Source organism: Eimeria acervulina, genomic scaffold, assembly GCF_000499425.1.
Source record: "Eimeria acervulina Houghton genomic scaffold, Eah_scaff75, whole genome shotgun sequence".
NCBI lineage: Eukaryota > Apicomplexa > Conoidasida > Eucoccidiorida > Eimeriidae > Eimeria > Eimeria acervulina.
The window spans coordinates 1-21624 of NW_013549618.1; the positions used below are offsets into that span (position 1 = coordinate 1).

The following is a 21624-nucleotide window of genomic DNA, read 5'->3' on the forward strand; positions in this document are numbered from 1 at the left end:
AAGATGAAGAGCTTCGTTGCACTTGCTGCTGCTCTTGCAGCATTTGCTCCTTTCTCTGGAGCTGGCGATGCTGACGTTGCCGAGCCTGTATTCCCCGTGGTAGAGCAGGAAGGCACTGGTAGTTTTAGAGCGAAAAAGCTGAGAGTAGTATTTCCGCCCCGTTCGTGCGCAAGTGTCTGGTCCTTATTGGGGGCAAAAAATGGAAGAAGATGCCAAATGAAGAATTCAATGCGATGCATGTTACTAACCAGCGGCAAGAGAACCAAGTTATGCTTAACTACCGGTCTGAAGAGATCAGCAGGGGCGCGCGTGGAGCAAATCAAAAACTCCGAACATGGATGGTAGCCAAAAGGTACAAAAAACTCTCATGTTCCGCAACGCCGCATGTGAATGCCACTCAGCATGAAGAAACTGAGGTTAATGGCCTAGTTCTGGGTTATTTACGCAGCACCCAGTGTGAGCTTGAGCCGAGGCCTTCATAAAAATGACGTCTGCCAGGATGAGTTGAAGCGTGAGCTTAACTTTGTCTGCTGGAGCTGCAAATGATGCAGAACATACTACAAAAGACGCATGGAAGCATATGGCAAGCCGGCGGCAGCTTCAAACCGATGGTACCCACGCACTTTAGCATTCGCAGGTAATCACTCGTCGACTACAACGTACCAGTTTATTATAGTCCTCCCGTGATAACTGTCGAGTGGTCTGCAAATACAAAGGAAGACGCATGGTATCAGGCGAACGCCCACTTAACAAAATGAATGTTGTGGAACACTCCTTTGAAGCTGCCCTCACAATTTCCCCCTATCTGCAGCCTGAGAAAGAAGCTAGCCGGCGCTGCAGTAGTGTCTGCACATCCTTGCCTGCAGGTCACGGTCCCTATCAAATCGCTGCCACGGTTGGCCCTTCTTGGCATCGTCTTGCTGCAGCGACCAGCAGACAGCACCCCAAACCAATAAATAACTCATCATCCGCTAGCCGATTTTCCAGTAGTGCTTGTTGCCCTTTATCGTCGAATCGTCACAGTGGGACCAGGACCAAAGCACCGCTGTACTAATCACAGCAGCGGACAATAAAATAATTTGGGCATCGACTACTCACAAAATCCTGTTCAGCAGCCTGCTCTGCCGCCCGCTTTCCCCAAACATTTCGAGCCGCCTCCATGCTGCGTTTCCAGCGCTTATATGCTTCTTCGCCCTCTGCAAATTCACCTGTTTGGCAAACGGAAGAAGCAGCGCAAGACTTGCTCTTGTGTGACTTTGTACGCTCCTCTGTGCATGTGCGCAGTGACCGGTATGGCGACTTGGCTGCTTGGGGGTGGTAAAGGGGCAGAGCCTTCACTGGCGAACGGGGGGTGCATGCGGCGAACCTTCCTCCTTAAGTTCTCGAAGACTCTTAACTCTTCGTGCTTTGTTCCACTCTTCCATGATCGCACTGATCCGCACAGCTTCCTCGTCATCTTTCTTTTTCTGCTGCAAGATTTCTGCGCCGATTCCCAACACCGCAACTCATACATCTGCACGAGTCACAATATCCACTTCAAGTTCACGAGAATGCCCACTCAAACACCCGAAAGTGCACAGGCGACACATGCCACTCAAACATCCGAAAGTGCACAGGCGACACATGCTCCAAACGGTGCCATTAAGGGATTTTCTTACGCATTCTTCTTGCGTCAGGCCCTTCCTGTGTAGCCAGGCAACGGAGATAGGCTGGGGCTACAAGCATCCATTCCTCTCTCTGTCGGCGAGCACAACAAACGCCGCTCGGACGGCTGCCCCAGTTTATCCCCGCACCAACCAACTCCGCCAATGGACTGCCATGCACTTGTTCCAGCGCGAAAAGTAGCTAAGGAGACAAATACCCGGACTAACACCACAGGTAACATCAGGCGTGAAACTATCGGATCGTTCTACTCCAAAAATACAACGCCTACACCGGACTTTACTTCGGCAGGCGCCGTTTGCTGCGCAGATGCTCCCTCAGAAACAGAACCAGCTGAGAGTCCGTGAAGTTCGGAATGTTGGGCACGCCAACGTTGCACAGCTTCTTCCGCCTTGCGTTCCGCCTTCTCGGAGTCGAACCTTAACTCTCCAACGCACTGTTCCTCCTTAACCTCTGAGGCTTCAGGAGGGCCAACATCAGCTGGAGAGCTCGACATCTCAAGCCGTGAATGAAGCTCCTTGCAGCGACGCTTCACAAACTTCGCAAGTGACATTTTACATGAAAGCAGCTTCCTCCACCCTTTACCTTGATCACCCTCAACCTGCGAAACATCTTACAAAGTATCTGCTAATGGCATCCGCAGATGTGCCGAAATGCAGTCTTCTAGCATATGTGCAGCTTGAGTGATTTGCCGGCTGCATACGGCTAGACGTATGCAGCCGGCAAATCACTGTCTTGAGAAAGAGCTTTCAAACGTATGATCGGGTGTCTCGAATTCAATCCAAAGGAAAAAACAAGCCTGGTCATGAATACTTTGCTACAAGTGGACATCGCACATGGCCGCACCTCGCTGACAAAAAGGGCCCGGAAAAGGTGCCGAAGCTTCTTTCGCAACCGGATATCACGGAGATCATTCAAATACACGATGCCCCATGAATCCAGTTGTCTAAATACGTCCAGAAGCTGCATCGAAAGGGGATAAGACAAGCTCAACCAAGTTTCCACTCAAAAGCTCTGACTGCAGCACTTCTAACTGGCCAGGAGTGTGGAACTCACATTCACAATGCGGCTTGATGTGAGCCACTCACTTCTGTCTCCATCTGCGGAGAAAGCTGCAACAGCGAGATAAGTAGGCGATCTACATCTTCTTGTTCGTATTGGTCCTGGAAAGTTTCAGGAGAACGCGCCTCAAGGAAAAGAATCAGCCGAACAAGCGGTTCAACATGTGGGGATCGCCTCACACACACAGTGAATAGCTACATATTCTGCAGTTCGCTAGATGCTTTGAACAACAACACCTCATTAGGAACCTGACACTGCCCACAAGTTGGCAATGGTTCTTTTCTTCTTCGCTCCCTGAGTGCTTGCCGCGCTTTTTCTTCCGAGAAGATTTCTTGTCTTTCCTGGCCTTTCGTTTCTTGCAGCTCTCGTTGCTGCGTCTCCCATCATCACTGCTGCATTCCCTGGGAAAGCCCATGCCTGTAGGTAAGGGTTGGGCGGGAGCGGCTTCCCTAGTTCTGGGGAGAGATGAAAGTGGCGCTGCAAGTCTTTGCGCCGCAAGTTCTAAGTCGGCTCGCTCGCCAAGGCAGCAGTACCAAAATTCCCCCTGCAGAGTTTTACTGTCCTGTGCATCCACAGGGGTAAACAAGCAAAGCGGTGTTGCAATATACCACAACAATTCATTCGCTGCTGCTCAGCAAGCCAGCACGGAGGGACTCCGCAAAATCACAAGGAGGTGTCTGTTCGCTGTGCAGCGAAGAACAAAAGCTATCGAAAAACAAAGCCTCCAGGTTCTTACGAATGAGCGGAGCGCTACGTCAATCATTAAACGGATATTTCAATGAATAAAACGCACGTCTAAATCGGCGAAGTGGAGAAAGGGCAAACCACAACAGTCCAGGTCCAAATCCGGGCTTTTGACTGTGGGAAACCCTTCAATAGCCAAAATTAGGAGTGTTTGAGAGAACTCGCGAGACTTTCAAGCTTCAGATGTTGTAGAAAGCAAAAGCAGAAGGAGGAGCAGCAAGCCCGCACGGTTACTATAGCATCCAAATGTGGGCGCATGCAGAGAGTCGGGGCACCCTAGTCTCAAACACACATCATCCAACGAAGTATATGGATGAGATTTGTTCAGTCAATGGTTTTCAGGAAGCCCACAACAGCCAATTACTGTCTAGCCGCTATGCATTGTCAACAGGCGTCGGGGCAACTTGCTCGGTTGGGGCCTTCAGGCGGGGCAAAACCAAGATATATTTCAGCATCAAAAGCAACATAGCAACTTTGTTTGCACATTTCTAGGCGCATTTAGTGTTGTACCTGTCCTAACAGCGGCAGGCGTCCCGGTATAACCCCTGTTAAACACCCTGTCCTGAGTTCGTGAACCGAAGGGTCCCACCAACAGCGGAAAGACACATTCTGTCTAATTCACTACTCTTCAGTGTTCGCTTCTGCCGAGAAAAGGGAAGGTTGTACAAAGGGGAATCAAGGATAGAGTCTAAGGAAGGGTGCACAGCAGCGCGGGGACCCGCCGGCTGTGACAGCCTTGCAGCACAGCATCCGTCGAAGGCGACGCGTTTCTCCTTTTGCTCGGCGTGTTATATACAGTGCATTTTCGGGGGGAAGTTCAAACCCTTCTCCCTCCCACTCTTCCGTGCCTAACCAGCGTATTCATCTTTTTGAGCGCAACACCTACTCCTGCAAAGAATGGAATTGGCATCTACGAGCGTTGTAGTGGACATTGGGGCGGCAAGTACTCGCGTGGGATATGCGGGTGAGGGGAATCCCTATCAGCTGCTGAATTCGTGCATTGGAGTTCGACAGCCCTGCAACCCCGTCGGGAATTCAAACACCACCGGCGGTAACCGAAATGGCGGAATTCGCGAAATTATCTTCCCGCTCAACTTCTCCGAACGACGTGACGGAGTGGAAGTGGTGTCTGCACTCTTCCCGACCTGGTACGGGTCTAGTGGGAAACGGAAAGGCGACTCAAGCCCTTCATATACGCTAAACGAAGAGGCTTTTGAGACCCTTGTAGCGCTCAGTTGCACAGGAGCACGCTCCCATCGTCTTAGATTCAGAGAAGGGGGCATTCCGGCGGATGGTTCAAGTGCCAATGGCATAGGTACTACGCTCCACAGCAACTTGCGCCTGACGGAGTTGTGCGGTATCGGGGCAGACCTGCGGGAGCAGCCATTGCTCATTTCCGAACCAAATATACACTGCCGAAGCATAAGGGAGAAGATGGCTGAAATACTTTTTGAAGGGCTGCAAGTAGGATCTCTGTACACCGCGAAACGGGCACTTTTGTCATGTGTTGCTCTTGGAAGGAGTAGCGCAATGGTCATCGACGTGGGGGCATCTGGTCTTTCCATTGCTCCAGTTTCAGATTCATTTGTCTTAGACCAGCATGTTGCAGAGTGGCCGGTTGGCGGTGACGCAATGAGCCAGTTACTTGGCACAGTCCTGATGGGGCACAACTACCCTGTACACCCCAGCTTTGCCCGCTTCTCCGCTCACGGTCGGATGTCCAAAATTGCACTAGACAGGCCTGGGGATTGGGACAACATTCATGCTTCGTACATGCACTGGAGGTAAGCTACCGAGCAGGAAATACACCGACGGAGTGTAGCGTTGCTGAGGTGATTGGGCACCTTCGATGCACATGTACAAGGTTGTTTGTGTAGCTCGTGGCCCCACTGTGCGCAACTGCCTGCGCTCCACTTGTTGCCCGTTGCCTTCAACATGGTCGTTGGTTTAGTGACACGGCCGCCCATCTCAGAGCAGAGCATCTGGATTGTAGGCTATGCCTGTATTCATCGAAGGAGGTGGGGAGCTACCAGCCACATTTCGGCTGTGGGTCTTGTGTTTGTGTGCAGCCGCATGCAAACACTGTCCTTTATAAAGGAAGGGTTGTGCCGCGTGGCGGACGACCCACGCGATGTGACCTTTGCGCGGAAGCCCATTGTACTACCAAGCCAGCAGCAACAGGCCAAAAGACGTGGGGGTGCTGCAGCTGCGTCCCCAGATTGTCCCGTCACATCCCAGCTCCTGTTCCCATGTTTGTCAGGACCCTCCGCTGCTGCGTTGCTCTCAAGCGCCAGTGGGAGCGAAGGGGGAGTCATGGAGCTGCCGGACGGCACACGCCTTGAGGCTGATCAAGTATCCATGAAGGCAGGTCACAACACAAATGCAAATTTAAGTGTCGAGTAACCTTTGATTTGGAACATTGCTTACTTCTTAAAAACGTGCATTGTGCATGACATAACTTATCTGTATAACTCTTGTTGCCAAGTGGACTTGGGGCAGGGCTGTAGTTTAGGCGCAGCACACACCCATGTAATTGGTTGCTTTAGGTCCTTCGCATAAACGCCAAGCCTATCTTTCTGTGTGTTGATGCAGATTCCTGAGATACTATTTTATCCTGCACTTCTTTCATTAGTGCCAGGTGGTGGTGGTGGCTTTCCAGGCCTGCCGGAGGCAGTGCGACAGGTGGCTGAGGCGGTTGAGACCGATGGTAATCGCGACATTCTTAGCGTACTGATTCTCACAGGAGGCTGCTCCTGCATACCGGGTGTGTGTTAGGACACGTTCCTCTTGTCCGTGATGTTTCTCCCTCCATACTGGAGCAAACAGGCCCTGAGGGCTCCCGACAAGATGCGTTAAACCGCTTTTGCGGCTCACGCGCCTCCGTCTGGCTGAAGGAAAAAAACACTACGGTTTTGCTGTATTGTGTGCTGCGCATGACTTTAGGAATGGTTGAGAGGGTTAACCGCGAGTTGGTAGACGATCCCGCAGTTTGTGGAGGCCAGAAGGTTCGGCTGCTTGCTGTGCCTGGGTCGCAGGAGCGCCGCTTCTCAGCGTGGGTTGGAGGCTCGATGCTGGCAAGTCTGAGTTCCTTCCAGGCTGCTTGGTGCAGCCGTGAGGAGTATGAAGAACACGGGCCAGCGGTAGTTCAGCGAAAATGCTACTAGCGGAGACTCCTCAGGAGCTTGAGCGATTTCATGTAGCCGTTGTCGTACACATGCTAGGCCTTCGTTTTTTCCTAGCGAAGTGACGACGCATGTGGTCTTTGGTGCAACAAACGGAGTCGCGAAACTGTGCGACTCATCAGCCGTGGGCACAAACCATGCATAGAGAGGCGTGTAGAGGCTGGCCGATGCAAAGGATTGCCGAGTCTGCCCGTTCGGGAGAGGCGAAATGCTTGTTCGCACTTGCCATGTTCGTAGTCCACGATGGTAATGGCACTGGCGACCCACATGCACAGGGTTTGTACAGCACCGAGATGGTTCTTATGTATATCAGAGGCATGCGTAACGCAGCAGAGGCGCCTCTTGTAGACCAGAACAGACGGGGCTGTGGCATTGCTGATTCCCCATTGTGGCTGCTCTTTGGTGGCAACAGCCATAATTCAGAAGTGCGAGTACAGCCTTGCACACGTGAGTATCCAACTACTCTCTTTGTCTTAACTAATTGGATCTACTCAGCCGCCTGCAAGTAAGGCTGCGGAGCGCCCCCCACTTCCACAGCAGCAACAATGGCACATGATACTGGCTCTGCTGAAATGAACTGTTATCTTCGTTGTGCTGTAATACGAAGACGGACGAAGAGTCATTGTTTTCATTTGATGTCTGGTTCGTGAGATGACCGGAATCTCAAATGAATGCCAGGTTGTCCTGCAAGACTTTTCCTGTTAGCCTTCAACACCGCACTGCATCCCTGCAGGGCCACTCCAACCTGAAGTCAGGCTTCTAGCATTTTTGTTAAGCAAATGCCCCCATAACATTTTGTAGCCGCTTTCTAATGGTGCTTTCCCTCGTCATTCAGTTTCCCAGCTGGAAAGCGGCATTACCCTGCAACCAGTGAGGTGCGCTGCGTAGTGGAGGATACACATCTTTTGTCCGACGAATCGGGCAACAGTAGTGCAATGAAGATTCTTTCAGAAGAGGTTTCCTGTATATTAGTCTTCCCTCATATGCCATAGAGAACGCGTTGAGATTGCGACAGTTGCGGATAGCAAGCCAGGCTGCGCATTTAGTGGCCCTGGATCAACTGGAACCTGCTGCGTATAAGCACTCTTACTGTGTCGAACACCGCGCTCGACGTGCCTAACTTGTGAACTGGGCAGAGACGCACTCCCCTATATGCAAGAACTCCTGCTGCAGTTCAGTCACTTCACGGGAGCACGCTTTTCACACTTGGAGTTTCCCTGCGCATTTGTCCTTTGAAACAGGGTATCTAAAATTGTCACAGCTCTTCGAGCCCGCATAACTAGGGCTTGCATACGCAGTAGTGGCTCGATTGGAGTGGAGGGTGTGTAGTCAACGCGGTGTAGGGGACGCACCGCGCGGCTTCACGGAAACTCTTCCAATTCTGCAAAACACGCAGATAGTTGGAGCCAGACTTGAGCAGATAGGGACGTTTTGCCTATCCCCTGAAAATGGCCAAGAAACATGTCCGAAGGATTTGAGTAGGCGTTTGTCCATGGGGCCTGCTGCCCACTGGGCTGTTTCAAACGGCCACACTTTGCTGACGGAACAGAAGGTACCCCTACTACTAATAGGTAACCTTGGTTCTTGTACTTGTTTCTGCTGACTTCTGTTGAAGAACAAACAAGCTAACGATAGAGGTGTTTTTCTGGCAGAGCGGTTCCCGCCTCATGCATGCCTGTAGGCGATCGACAAAAAAAGGGAACGTTGAAATATGAAACCGCCCTCAAATATATACATACCAACTGGTTACGTGGGGATTGACTAAATGAACTCGGCCTTCCCCTTCAGCATTGGCGTCAACAGAAATACCATCCCTACGAGCAGACACATTCAGCGCTGTGCCAGCCACTCGGTCTGTCGGGGGCATGAGGCCCCCAAGCAACCACTTGCTCTCTGGGGTGGCTCTCTTAAGGTAGATTTTGCGTAAGCGTACTTTTCTCCTTTTATTTTGCTCTTCGAGGTGAACTCATTACAGCGCCTACGCACTTTACCCCTTCGTGCCCCATCGGGCCATTAACACGTGGAGCTGTGACCGGCGCGTCGCGTGTGCTTTTGCTTGCCTTTCAGGACCACTACTGATTAGACTCCAGAAACTGCCTTATTAGGATTATTTATTTTTCTTCCCCTTGCCAACCGCCGCGGCAAATGCTGCGCAACGGCGTTAGTGCACAAAGTACAATCTGCCTGAACAGGCAATGCTGCTCGCCGCGATATGAAGGGCTTCGAATGAGGAAGATGAGCAGCTAGATGCTGCAGCAGGTTCTTTTGGACGGTTTTCCAGGTAGATTTCGGTACCCCTGCGGTTGTGACTGTCATCAGTTTGTACAGCCGTATGCAGACTGCTGCCCGGTGTACAGCGCGTGCAAGACGAGCGCGCCGACGCAGCCTGCTATGCGCAAAGCTTCTTGCCAGTAGTGTGCTGCCAGGATAGGTGCCATCACCCACAGGAAATACAGTGTTTTGGAAAGCCAAAATCTTAGGTCCCATAGCGTGGGAACCCACAGAACCCTCCTCTTGTCTAGTGTTGGCCACACCGCTTAAGGATGGATAACGCTTCACCCGATCCATCGAAAGGTGCGGGGCTGCTGATAGACGCTAGTGGGACGGGTGGGAAGGAGGTGTACGAGTACACCCCTGACCCAGGTTCCCTATTTATTCACGACGGCTCGTCTCAAGAGGGATTTGACAGAGGTGAGGTAACCTCGTGTACAGACTTTCTGCGTCTTTGCTTCGACGGAGAGTTCATGAATGATTGGGAGGCATATGTGTATTTTCGTGTGCGTGCATTCACTCACTATTGTCCCGTTCCCAGTTCATCGGAAACGCAGTCGAAGTAGGCTGCATCGTTGCATATGGTGGAAGTGTATGAAAAGCAGACATAACGCAGCATTTGCTGACGTTTGGAGCAAGTAAGTTGTCCTCCTTGTTCTTCAGATGCGTATCGGCTAACTAGAGGTGTGAAAGAAATCGACGACTCGGAGGTCAGCCCGAGTACTGCCTACGAGTTTTTCAGGGGTAATTATCAAACAGTGCCTCTCCAACTAATCACCTATTCGCGGATGACCGTAGTCGGGCACTTGAGAGGCGACACAAAACGGCTGGAGTGGTGGCTATGTAGGGTCCGTGCAGTACTTGCACAAGGAGCGGCGTACGTTTCTCTGGAAGTGAAGGGGAAGTGGATATCACGTGCGCATTCAAGATGGCGCATTGGAGGTGTATGCTGTTCTTCAGGGAAAACGTACAAGAGCACTGCCTTCCGCAATGGCTTCTCCCCGCGTCGGGGGTGGGGCCCAACGGACTCGGGCCCGTTGGAGGTGCGGGGCCAACGGATGCTACACGCTGCCCCTAAGAGCAGCCGCGCAGGCGAAATGGGATCGGTGAGTAGGACGGGAAGGGCACTTTTCTTCTGAGACTGCAGCTTTCTCATCTGCGGACTTCATCCCAAGGCCCGTGCTTTTTGCGTGAGACGAGCGGTTGCTGGGACAGGGAGCAAAAGCCGCACTTGCCTTATTCCCTCATCTTGCTCGTAATTTGGTGCCTCGGGCGTAGCCCTCCTCGCTTGGGGTCGTTTCACAGTTGGATGGGCTGGCTATTCTCTTTGTATATGAAGCACGTAGGGGGATGGATTGGGGCTAGCGCTTGCCTGCCGACAGCTTCTACCATGTGAAGTGCTGGTGGGTGTTGGTAATCTGCGGGTGTGAGCGTTTCGTGCTGCTTGATGTGCTGGCTGGGTTGCATGTCTTAGATGGATTCGGCTGTCCGAGGCCTCCCCGAAAGCTCCTTCGAAACGCCTATAGGGAGGCTGAAACGGCTACAGGGAGAAGTGGAGGAGATGCTGGAGTTTGTTTCTTCTTTCCTTGTGGAGGAGAGAGCGCCAGCTTCGGAGCGTTCTGAAGGGCAGTCTGTCGGCCAACAGGAAGCAGCTTCAGAAGGATCGAGAGATACGAAGCACTTGGGAACCCACCACGTGCACTACCACACCCGCCGTCTCCCACCGGCTGCTCAGGAGGCCCTTCTCTTTGGCCGTGACCCCATATCTCTCATAGAAGAACTGAAGAAGCTGCGCATGCAAGTATGGCGCTTTGGTAACAGACTTGTTAGGAAGCCTGCGGAAAGCCCTGTTGAATGAATGTGCATCAGTCGCTTTTCCCGACTATTGTACAACAACATCATAGGCAAGAAACGAGCAGAGTATGTGCGTATGTAAGAAGAAGGCCTGGTGACGATGGTCTTGGCCGCGCTTGGTGTCACGAACGACCCTCAGGGGCTCAATTCTCCTCACCAAGACTTCTTCTTAGAGACGCACATACTTTGCATACTTATTTCCTCTGAGGTTGTTACTGCCGAGCTTTTTATTCGTCTGCCTTCCCTGTCGATTTGCCTGTGGGGTGCGAGGTTACGAGCGTGCTGAGCGACGAGAGGACGGAAGCGCTCGTGTCTCAAATCGAACCTGTTACTGGCATGCGTTCTGGAGCAGCCTTGCTGCAGGAGCATCTCGCTGCAGCTTCTGCACAGCTGCGACGGACGCTTGCCGGTGAAGGAAGAGAGGCCTCGTCTTCCTCAAGAAGCGCTGCACGTGAGCCTCTCACGACAGAGTCTGTCCAACTCTCGTGGCCGTGACGCATACAGAACCAGCAGCTGAACGTAGGTAGCACTGCGGGAGCGTCTTTTCTTGCAGCAAGAAGTGCCACGGCTTCGGTTTTAGCCACGTTGAAGAAGCCTAGCCATACGACTGCTGAAAACAGAGAGGAGGGGGGGCAAGCAGGCCGCACCACTTCGTACGAGGTGTATTGCGTGCCTTCACTGTCCCCAATTATGGAGCAGAGCCGCATCACTTCCCTGGAGCGGCGACTAGCGTTTGTGGAGAACAAAATGGGCATCCAGAAGATGAGTCTTCTTCCGCATGCTGACCTCGTCGAGGCAGTTGGCGAAATGCAAGAGCGCATGAAACTGCTGGATCAGCAGAAGATCGAGAGTCTTCAAAAACGTGTCCAGGTAAGGCAGCGACGGAAGTGATAAGTGAACCATAGAGCCAACAAGTCCATAGACTGAAGGCTGGGGTGGGAGGTTGGGTCTCCAGGGGGCACCGGAAACAAGAGGCATAGGGTTGTGAAGTCGTATGCAGGCGGAAGTAAATGACCCATGAGTTGCTACTGCTGCGACGCTGCATGCAGGCGTTGCTGCTAGAGCTACATGCCCTCCAGCAGCGCCGCCACGAACTAGATATGGCAGCGGAGGGCTTAACCGTCTCCTCCGGTGCTGGGGGGATGGAACCAGGGAAGGGGATTGCGAGTGGCGCAGCACCTTCGAGTGACTGGCAGCGCGTCGAGGAGCTGTACGACATATGCGAGAGGTGGAAGGCACCAGCAGCCCTTCTACCGTCGGTTCTGCAAAGGCTCAAGCTCCTCAAGGGCATTCATCAAGAAGCCGGTGGTGTGGCCGTCCGTATATCGGGTGCGTGAGCACTTTGCGGAGGTCTAGTGAAGGTTTGAGATGCACAGTTTGGAATGAGGTGTCTATGATTATCTTTTGGTAATCTGCGATTACCATTACTATTATGCGATTACTATTCCGGAACTAAAGTGGCCATCTATCATGCATCGTGTTGCTGGAATTGTTCAGAACGCATTGTTTAGCGCGGGCTTGACAAGCAAACTTTGTGCTGTGGATGAGGCTGAGCAGCCAGGAACGCGCTCGGAAGCACGGCAAAATTAAAGCTCTTGCAGTCGGTTGTGGCAAATAGGCTAGGCATAATACGTGTTTGTTTTGTGCAGTGCTGGAGAAGCAACAGGAGGAGCTGCAGGCCTGGGTCAGACGGGCAGACGAGGCGGTCACCCAACTGCAGAAGACGGTCGTAGATAGCGTTGGATGGGCGCAAAAAACAGTTGCGCAGATGCAGCAGAGGCTGGCAGCTGTGGCTGTAGAGCCGCCACCAACGGCAACCGACGTATAAGACAGCGGCGAGCCTTCCCCTTCCTCTCCTTGAGTGCACACGACCACCCGGGGGTCCCATTGTCCCTCCTTCAATCATAACAATGCGAGCCCGTACAAACACCGCCGCCCGCTAACTGTACAAGCACCCCCGCATGGTAGGCGCGTGCTGTTCCTGCTTTAGCCGCCATTTGCGGGCACGTACGTGAGCAGTGTCGTTTTGGTCGTGATACAAACCGAATTGCTAGAGCGGCATACCACCCCACACTTCGCAGTTCCCGGCGACGAACTTCAGTGGTTGAGGCGTCGTTCTGCTGGCAAGAGAATATAAGAACAGATTCCTAGAAAACGTCAGGGCGCTTTTGAAGCTCCAGCGCAAAAGGGACCTCTAGGCGCCAGGTTAGCTTCACACCGCACTTGGGAGTCTAGTGTGCTGCTTAGAGGGCTGCCTGCATCTGCCAAAACCTCAGCAAATGCTAAGAGCTGCCACTGCTGCCCCACGGGGCCTGTATGCAGCCCCAGCACTGGAGGCCTTTACTGTTTTGCAGCGCCCTTGCAGAGCCGTGCATCTCTTGAGAAGAAAGATGGAAGTGGAAGGGGTAATGAGGCTCCCCCCGGTTCATGACAGCCCCAGTGGACGGCCTGTCGGTGCATGAGGCCCCTCTGCATCAGCTGCAGAAGGGGCAGCTTGCTGTGAGTTCCCTGGGCTTCTTCGCTCGACAGTAGCGAGGTGATAGGCAATAACCCTAGCCTCTGTCTGGGCAGAATATCTGTACTGCAGCAGCAGACATCTGCCTGCGCAGTTTAAGCGTCGCGCCTTGCGCACAAAGTCTATGGAGTGGCTTCTGCCCAGTACGCGCCCCTCCAATGTCAACTCCAGCGCCGTCTCTAGATCCAGCGGGCCCTCAGAGGAAGAGAAGTACTGTTCGCCACGCCGGCTGCATGCACCGCCTCCCGCATGCGCGCTGGCATCCCTACGGGGCGCCCTCGAGGGGCCCCCCAGGAACAGGAGCGGATGCAGCTGCGACGCCAGGTACCGCAGCACAAGCTGTACAGACATGCGGCTCGGCACGCGCAAGTACGGCCGGTCAATGTGTGGAAGCTTCAAAGGCAGCCCCAGAAGGTCCTGGGATTCCTGGGGCCCAACCACGACGCCTGGGTGGCCTTCTGGTAGGGCCTGAGAGAGTTGAATGGTTTGATACTGCACACGGGCCTCCATAAGCTGGCCCTGATATGTGTCTGGCAGCAACGCAATGGCGGCTGTTTGCTGCTCATCAAAGCAAACAGCGGAACCCAGCAGCTGGTCAACGAACTCGTCGAGTGACTGCTGCAGCTGTGCCTGATGCTGCTGACTTCGTGCAGTCGTACTGCTGCTACGCAAGCCCTCGCGATGCTCCCTGGGCCTTTCGCCGCACGATACACTGTCGGTTTGCTGCTGCCAGTGCTGCTGCTGCTGCTGGGGTTCCGGGGGGAGGGGAGGTTCTAGAGGATGAGATCCACGGGCTTCCTCTGTAGCTGCCCTGGCTTCTAGTCGTGCTCGTCTGTGTGAGATGCCCTCGCGTCTGAAGGGGCCGGCTGACGAGAGAGTCCCTAAAAGGTATTCGGGAGGCAGCTGTTTGTGCTGATGCTGTTGCATGAAGCGCTGCAGCTCCTCTTCCTCTAGGCGCTCCTGCTGGGCAAAGTGTGGAAACAACTTATCAACGACATTCTGCATAGTGCGGTCAAACAGCACTGCAGCGTTTGCTGCTGCTGCTGCTGCTGAGGCTCCGCTGCTGTTGCTGCTGAGGCTCACCACGTTCCCCGCACCCGCTACGCATGCTGCTGTTATTCGAGGCATGTAGTGTCTGGAATCCTTGCCTGCTCCTGCACAGCCCCGAAAAAAGCTTACGAAACCAAGTTGTTTTTAAAGGCTCAGTGCTTAGAGGGTAGCTGCGCTAAGCCGCACTAGGCGCACAATAACCTGCACATGCAAAAACACACAGGGGTACTAAAGCCTCACCATCTCTATGCGGCGTCATTAGCTGCATGTCCCTTTCGCAGTAAGGGCAGCACACTTCTTCTGTTTCCGCGCCCTCGACGTAATCGTACAGACACCACCGGCAGAACGTGTGGAGGCACTCTTTGATGGTGACTGCATCTCTGAAGTAGCCATTGCATAGAGGACACCGAAACATCTTCTCCACAGCTTTCAAAGGGAACGAAACATCGAGGCCCTCGTCCCCCTCAAACGCTATGCACTGCTCCCCCTCTGAATCCTCGGATTCCGTTGCGGCAGGTGCAGGACTCCGGTGCAACGGCCCCCCCACCCGTCCTCTCTTCTGGCGCCTGGACACCTCTGCAGCAGCAGGAACAGCGGCATCGCTCGAAGGCTGCACTGACACAGCTGCGGATTCAGCTGATGCAGGCCAAGCAGGCCGCGTCGTGGGCCGGGGCGAACGCTGCATTAGGAGAAACGGGAGGTGTGTTGTAGCCGCAGGAGCTGCCTACACCTGTCCATACAGGCCAAACTGACTCCATAATGCGTCAAAGCAGCGAGGGGCGATTCACAAAATTCGTCTTTGAACCCTCTCCAGACAGCACGAGGAGCGGTGAACAGCGTGAGGTGTTGCGAGCAAGCGGGAGAAAGGATTATTGGCTTCAGTCACCAACTCCACTGCATATTCAACTAAAGCAAGGCTCCTGATATACTTTAAGAGTGCAAGGCGGAGTAGCAAGAAAGACGCACAGCATCTGCAGCAAGGATCACCCCAATGCCTCACCGAAGCGGGGATCCCATTGTACGTGTCGATATGGGGCCTCCTAGTTGCATCTTAATCCCCTTTGTAAACACCAGTTTATTAATGAAAAGGGGAAAAACGAAGACTACAGCATGTCTAAGACTTAACCCAATCGCCGCTGACGCCGGGGCTTCTTCATCAAGCTCTAGGGGGCCCCACTGGGGCCCCCACACTATTATCTATTAGACAAATCCACCTTGCAATTAACCCTACTTATCTTTCTGAAGTATTCTCTTCTATATGGTGTGAAGTAGATGGGCTTCTCTGTCGCTTCTTTACTGCGGTGGCGTCCTTCCATCCCTCCCAGCTGCTGGAGTTGACTGCAACAGATATATGAAGTATGCAAAGAATAAGGGAGTTTGGCTTAACATACGCCAAAAGAGGGGCGAGTTTGTTGAGGGGGGGAGGCAGGCTTCAGAATTTAGTTTCAGCACTGCTTTCTTCCCTTGAATCACAGCCGGCGTTATGTTGGTTAACCGGCTGCACATAGTCATACCCGGTTCCTTGCTCTCGTTCGTCCATAAGCTTTAAAACTTAGGCCATAAACCCTAAGTCATAAACTTAAACACATCATCTAAGGCACTTTTGGCTCTCCTATTCAGCCCTGAAAGAACAAGGGCGCTACCACGGGCTCTTCCCTTCCTGTTTTCTACAGTACATCTTGCAGCGCAGCAGCCCATGCAGTGGTGTGAATAAGCATGAACTCGACACAGCCGATACAGAATCCGGCGCAGCAGCAGCAATTGCTGCTGCTGCAGCAACAGCAACAGGCAGCACAACAGCGGCTCGGGCAGCCGGTACTGCAGCAGCAAATGCCACAGCAGCAACACCCATTAATGCCGCCCCACGGCCATCCCGCAGCTCTGCAGCAGTCAATGCTGCAGAATCCCCAGCAAATAACTGCGCATCAGCAGCAGCAACCCCAGGTGCAGCAACAGCTGCAGCAGCAGTTGCTGCAGCAGCAGCAGCAGCAGCAGCCGGCACATTTAAGCTCCCTTCACGGAATATCGCAGCAGCACTTCCCCCTTCAGTCGCAACCCATGTCCATGCAGCGCTTGCAGCAGCAGCAATTTATGCGGCGTTCTCCCGTGCAGCAGCAACTAGCACAGCAAGCACCGATGCAGCTGACGCAGCCCCTACAGCATCTGCAGCAGGTCCATCCGCAAGAGCAGCAGCACGCGATGTCCAGCCCACAGACGCACTTCTTGCAGCGGCAGCAGCAGCTTCACTCCGGGCAGCAGCAGCATGGGCATCACCAGCAGCAAGGATGTTTGCAGCAGCCACCGCAGCTGAGCCACCAACAGTTGCAGCACCAGCAGTTGCATCAGCTTCATGCGCACCATGCGCTACTTCAGCAGCAGCACGCGCAGCATGGGGATGCAGCTGGTCTGTCGCACCTGGGGACCCCCAAGAGTGGCAACAGCAGCACCAGCGCAGCTGGCTCGGGCATGCTGCCAGTGCCTCCGTTAGGAAACCGTCCTTATTCTGGCCGTCTCCACCCTCAGGGGGGAGGCCCCTCTTCTAGCATCATTCTTGCAGCGGCCCCTATGGAGGCAGTGCAGATAGCAGCGCGGCCAGGAAGTTCCTCCACAGTGGCCGATCTAGTGAGGGAGGCGATGGAGGCAGCGGAGGCAGCGGAGGCGACAGACCCCGAAACAGACTTCTACGGCGCAGCCAGAGAGGCAGAGCGGGGATTTTCAGTTCATGATCTTTTGGACTTCACAGAAGACAGTGAGGGAGCCCCTCAGGAACGCACAGAGGGGCGGGCGTAGACATCAGCTTTTGCAGCTCTGGTGTGGGGGAGAGGGGAGAGCAAAGAGCGCAATTGCTGTCAAGAGAGAGTCTTGAAAAGCGCAAGAGTTCAGGGTGTCCCTCTGTGGGTGCGGGGCCTTGTAAAAATAAGCGGAGGCCCAACTGTGTGGTTTGGGATTAGAGCTCCCGAACAGGATGGCTGCCGCTCAGTGGATGCATCCGTATTGAGAGTGTTTTTTGCGTATTTCCCCGCTTTTTAATTTCGCGATGTTGTGGCTTTTGCTGTCTTGCGCCGCCTCCTGCAGTTGCGGCCCTCATGGAGGCCTTCATGAACCCCGAACTGGCTGTGGCGGCAGAGGCGTTGGAGCTTACCGTGCAGCTGGCGCTTGACTTCATCGATGATCTTGTGAGCGAGACCTTGCAAGCATGCATTCGCCTCCGTGGCTGTTTCCACCCCCACAACTTCCAGACAGGACGGGGTAGGAGGTAGTGCCTGCAGAGGTTGTACACAAAAATGTGTGGAGCCCATCAAGCGCAGATCTGTGTAGATAGCGAATGCGGCTCACGACGCACGCACGCACTGGAAACGGTGGGGCTTATTGCTCTGCATCTGGTGGGGTGGTAGTGTAAAAGAAAGGCTTGGGGAGAGTGTGTCTGTGCAAGGTTTTGTGGCGGTCGGTGGGCCCAATCTTTGTGTGTAAATAAAACATCAATTTTTCTGAGTGATTGCTTGTAGTGCTGAGTACGCATGCGCATGTGCTTGGGGTGATTGGGCAGGTGGAGAAGGGAGTAGAGCATCGGCGACAGCAACAAGATGGGGTGCGGCGGCCTCGGGGATCTCGTCGGCGTCTCCCTCAACTGCTTGCTGAGGATTTGTTAGCTGCCCTACGCACGCATCCGCGAAAGGAGTTGAGGTGCAAAGAGGCTCTTGACAACTACAGACTGTTAGAGGATTTTAAGCTCGCCTTCCCAGAAGACAGATACCTCTCCACCCCTGCTCAAGGACAGGCTCAGCCCCTCGTTTCCCCCGGAGGCAGCACAGCACCCCCAGGGCCCCAACCGTCGGGATCCAACGTCGCCCCTCCTCAAGCCCCCCTTCAGGACCCGCCTGCGCCGGCTCAGCCACAGGGGCCCAACACCCCGCTCGATAACGTAGCGGGGAGACAAAGGCCACCCGCTGCAGGGGCTGGCACGTCTACACACGTCGCAGATCCCCATGGCCTCACAGCGAGCCCAACAATTCGAGCGCAGCGACACGATAGTGCGACGTCTGAAAACCGTCCACGACCCACCCAGGCAGCCCCCAGTGGCTTGCCACTGAATCCTTAAGCATAACCCCTAGGTTCAGGGAGTAAGGGATGACAGTAAATGCAAGTAAGGGCAATGCGATGGAAGGCACGGGTTGCGCTCAACCCTCCTCGTACGCTTCGCGCTCGTTCATTTTTTTTTTCAATGAGATGCTGTAGTAGGCTTGAGACTTAAGGCCTATCATTTCTAGTCCTAGAGCAACGAGCGCAACCTGGTTTGACCGCGTAGACGTAGACAGCATGCATCATGAGAAATGATTCGCTTTTCGAGCTCCTGGTTCTCCAGGGCCTATCTGTCGACTCAGAGGCAGTTCATGAAGACAACAGTTACAAGGGTGGCCATCTGAGCAACTCATTGCAACAAACAGGATAGATCCTAGCCAGTAGCATTGTGTAGAGTGCCTAAATAGAGTTCTTGAGCGTCATGAACAAGGCGTGCGAGTGAATGCTTGCTGCGTGCTCCTTCACTAGAGCCACACAACCAGCAGGCAGGCTCAGGAATTCTTCTGCGTCACGCAGAACGCAGCCTGACACGTACGGCATACCCAGTCTAATCGAAGGCCACCATGATCATAAAGCTGCAGCTTGCAGTCTTCATTTTCTATGCACGCGCACTGGATACGGGGGCTCGGAAACCTCGCTGACCAGAGGAGCAAGGAGATTGAGAATCCTGCCGGGGAGGCTTCTTGAAGTTCTTGCGGGGAGTCACCTGCCTCGTAATCATATATATATATATATATATATATACGTAAAATACGAGAAATAGTATTTCCTTTTCATATACGTCAGTGTGGTGATTGCCCACACCATTGCGAGTCCCCCGTACAAAATCCGATGGAACAGCCAAAAGCCAGTAAAAGTGCAACATTGGAATCATTAGCGGGAGTGCTGAATAAATTATGCAAAGCATTAATGCGGGTTTATGCAAATGGCCCGAGGGCAGTAATTGCCGATTTAGCTCAGTCGGTAGAGCGCCAGCCTTTTAAGCTGGTGGTCGCGGGTTCGAGCCCCGTAGTCGGCTAGCGAGTCTTTTCCGCTTTACCTTCTTTGTTGTCTTTTGAGTCTTCCAGCTGCCCAAACTATTGCTTGCTCCTATTGATGTACGTCTTGTAAACGTGTAACTACACCTTTGGAATTCGTTAGCAGTCCTCCTGTCTGCACCCCAGTCAATAGATTCGCCGGCTAGGGAAAAACCCTAGATCCTGCTCCACCCGCTATAGATCTGGGTTACTATTCCCCTTCTAAGAGAAGCTTTTTTACCTTTGTTTTATTGTTTTAATCCGAAGAAGTACAGGATAGGGCATCTCAACAGTTTGACGACAGGTGGGACAGCATATGGCGCTCGAAGTGCCCCCCACTTGCTGGCCAACACCAATTAAAGCCGTCGGAAGCGGTGGGAGCGTTAAGCTTTGAGTGAGTTGTGTTGGTGATAAGACAAGCCAGGCACCATCGGGAGCCTTTGCCCTCCAGCTCGATGGGTGTAGGGGCCCCTGACAGCGGCTCTCTCCAGAGCAAGACCTGCGTTGAATCAAGCCTGTCAGAAGTAGGGGAGGGAACAGAGGGAGTGCTACGGGGTTCGACTGAACCTCCACACCAATTCGTAGGCTCTTCAACTACTCAAATAGCCCATCAGCAACAGATGAGCGCAAGAGCCCCGTTGCTCCTCACGCCGCGGGAAGTGGAAGATATCTCGGAGCTTTGCTTGCAAGTTATCGTTGAACACGAGGCTGAGAAAGCATCTATCTCTTCGCCAGCTCCACTGCAACGTCCGACAAACGCAAATTCAGTCCCCGCAGCCACCACAGGGAGTCATGGGAACGGCCAGATACCGAGTGGTTCGCAGGCTGACTTAGGAGAGGGCACAGAGCGCAGTCTCAGCCATCCGTCCAGCAACCCCGGGCCCTTTGCTGCTTATGAGGCCTTTACGCATGCAGCTGCCCAGCAGCTGCATGCCACCAGTGCAACAGACAGCGGCGAAGCGTCGCAAGACCCCTCGGTGCCGGAGCAGGTCAGTGATGCAGCAGCAGGGTTTGCTTGGGCTGGCTGAGATAGTTGACAGAGCCCGCATCCGTGCCTCACCACTAGGAGCAACCTATGCGCCCTTCCAGCAGCAGTCAGCAACATATCCAGCAACAGATGCTGCTGCTGCAGCAAGAACAACAGCAGCAGGAAGCACAACACCAATAGTGCGGTGTTCTCTGGGCGAAGATTAAGGAGCCTTACTTTGTTGTAGATGGGTCTAGCTGTTTGCAGGACGTGAATCTGTATGCAACGCGCACTATTACTGTTCTGCTGCTTGCCGGGCCGTCTCCAACGCGCGTAGAGGACTTGAGGCGTTGCTGGATGGCCCCCCCTATGCAACTTCGAAAGAGGAACTTCACCGCGCTAGTCCTTGGTAAGGGATGCGTGTGTTCTGCTGGCTCTGACACATTTCCGTGTGTGAACAGGAATTTTTGTTGACCCAAATGCACGCTCGTTGTCGATTTTTCTTTGCTATTTTCTCTTGACTCCGTCAGCGTGTAATGGATTTGTCTTTCTGTTTGGCTGCTGTCTGTTTCACGCAAAGTTTTCCATTCTTTACGCTGGCGGTGGACTGGCAGCGTATGTGTTGCGTGGCCCTTTAACCTCACAACTCCACAAACGAACATCTGCGTGGGAGCGCACATACCGTTGAATGCACCTTTACAGTCAGTGGGGCTCAACTAAGCCAGAAGCAGCAGCAGTAACAGAAACTGAGCGCGTTCTTGCCTTTTCGAGTTGCTGCTATAGGGGTGCGAGTCCCCGACAGCACTGACTCGACCAGTTAGCGGGCTGAACTGCTCGAGTAATTGATAGGCTGAGCGATTGTGCTTTTGATGGACATATCTCTGCTTCTTTTGCAGGCCGTACTGCAGCCATCGCTGCCTCCGGCTTCGGCCTTCAGCTCCAGTCTTTTCAAGTGAAAGGTACAGATGGCCCCGCCGTGGTGGTTGTTGTTATCGATGCCCTCTAAGCAGATACTAGAAGCGTCGGGGACCTCCTAGTTGCTGAGAGCTATGCTACCAGTTTTAGTTGTTCAAATATTTCACTCCAGATAAAGCATGCCTTGCAGGAACGAAGTACGTCGTGTTCAGTCAAGGGCTTCGTTTCGGGCCTCACCTTCAGCTCGTTCGTTCAAGACGTAAGCCACCACGCATGCATGTATATATATATATATATATATATATA

At 53.5% G+C, this 21624-nt stretch overlaps 6 protein-coding genes across 6 annotated transcripts in view; 4 read left to right on the plus strand and 2 right to left on the minus strand.

Moving 5' to 3' along the window:
• Nucleotides 1-476: 476 nt before the first annotated feature.
• EAH_00013170 (hypothetical protein, conserved) lies at nt 477-2215 on the minus strand (the record flags this gene model as incomplete). Its single annotated transcript, XM_013394508.1, has 7 exons — nt 477-536; nt 664-702; nt 861-920; nt 1099-1208; nt 1367-1480; nt 1659-1737; nt 1934-2215. 7 exons carry the CDS (start codon nt 2213-2215, stop codon nt 477-479), a joined length of 744 nt encoding a protein of 247 aa, XP_013249962.1.
• Nucleotides 2216-4365: 2150 nt separating this feature from the next.
• On the plus strand, nt 4366-6632 carry EAH_00013180 (actin-like family protein ARP4a, putative; the record flags this gene model as incomplete). The annotated part of the gene is made up of 4 exons (XM_013394509.1): nt 4366-5252; nt 5538-5836; nt 6107-6232; nt 6412-6632. The coding sequence occupies 4 exons, from the start codon at nt 4366-4368 to the stop codon at nt 6630-6632; spliced, it is 1533 nt and encodes a 510-aa protein (XP_013249963.1).
• A 2561-nt stretch (nt 6633-9193) lies between these two features.
• On the plus strand, nt 9194-12603 carry EAH_00013190 (hypothetical protein, conserved; the record flags this gene model as incomplete). The annotated part of the gene is made up of 8 exons (XM_013394510.1): nt 9194-9341; nt 9585-9665; nt 9882-10027; nt 10396-10722; nt 11046-11226; nt 11329-11645; nt 11825-12104; nt 12425-12603. The coding sequence occupies 8 exons, from the start codon at nt 9194-9196 to the stop codon at nt 12601-12603; spliced, it is 1659 nt and encodes a 552-aa protein (XP_013249964.1).
• Nucleotides 12604-13200: 597 nt separating this feature from the next.
• On the minus strand, nt 13201-15880 carry EAH_00013200 (zinc finger (C3HC4 RING finger) protein, putative; the record flags this gene model as incomplete). Its single annotated transcript, XM_013394511.1, has 3 exons — nt 13201-14444; nt 14581-14906; nt 15855-15880. 3 exons carry the CDS (start codon nt 15878-15880, stop codon nt 13201-13203), a joined length of 1596 nt encoding a protein of 531 aa, XP_013249965.1.
• Nucleotides 15881-16056: 176 nt separating this feature from the next.
• Nucleotides 16057-18439, plus strand: EAH_00013210 (hypothetical protein, conserved; the record flags this gene model as incomplete). Its single annotated transcript, XM_013394512.1, has 3 exons — nt 16057-17089; nt 17416-17516; nt 17888-18439. 3 exons carry the CDS (start codon nt 16057-16059, stop codon nt 18437-18439), a joined length of 1686 nt encoding a protein of 561 aa, XP_013249966.1.
• Nucleotides 18440-19891: 1452 nt separating this feature from the next.
• Nucleotides 19892-21624, plus strand: part of EAH_00013220 (hypothetical protein, conserved) — a gene marked incomplete at both ends in the record, with an annotated part of 3388 nt that continues 1655 nt past the window's right edge. Inside the window, 4 exons of the mRNA XM_013394513.1 lie at nt 19892-20425; nt 20626-20812; nt 21300-21362; nt 21491-21577. Coding sequence (XP_013249967.1) covers nt 19892-20425; nt 20626-20812; nt 21300-21362; nt 21491-21577 — 871 coding nt within the window. The remainder of the gene's footprint in view (nt 20426-20625; nt 20813-21299; nt 21363-21490; nt 21578-21624) is intronic.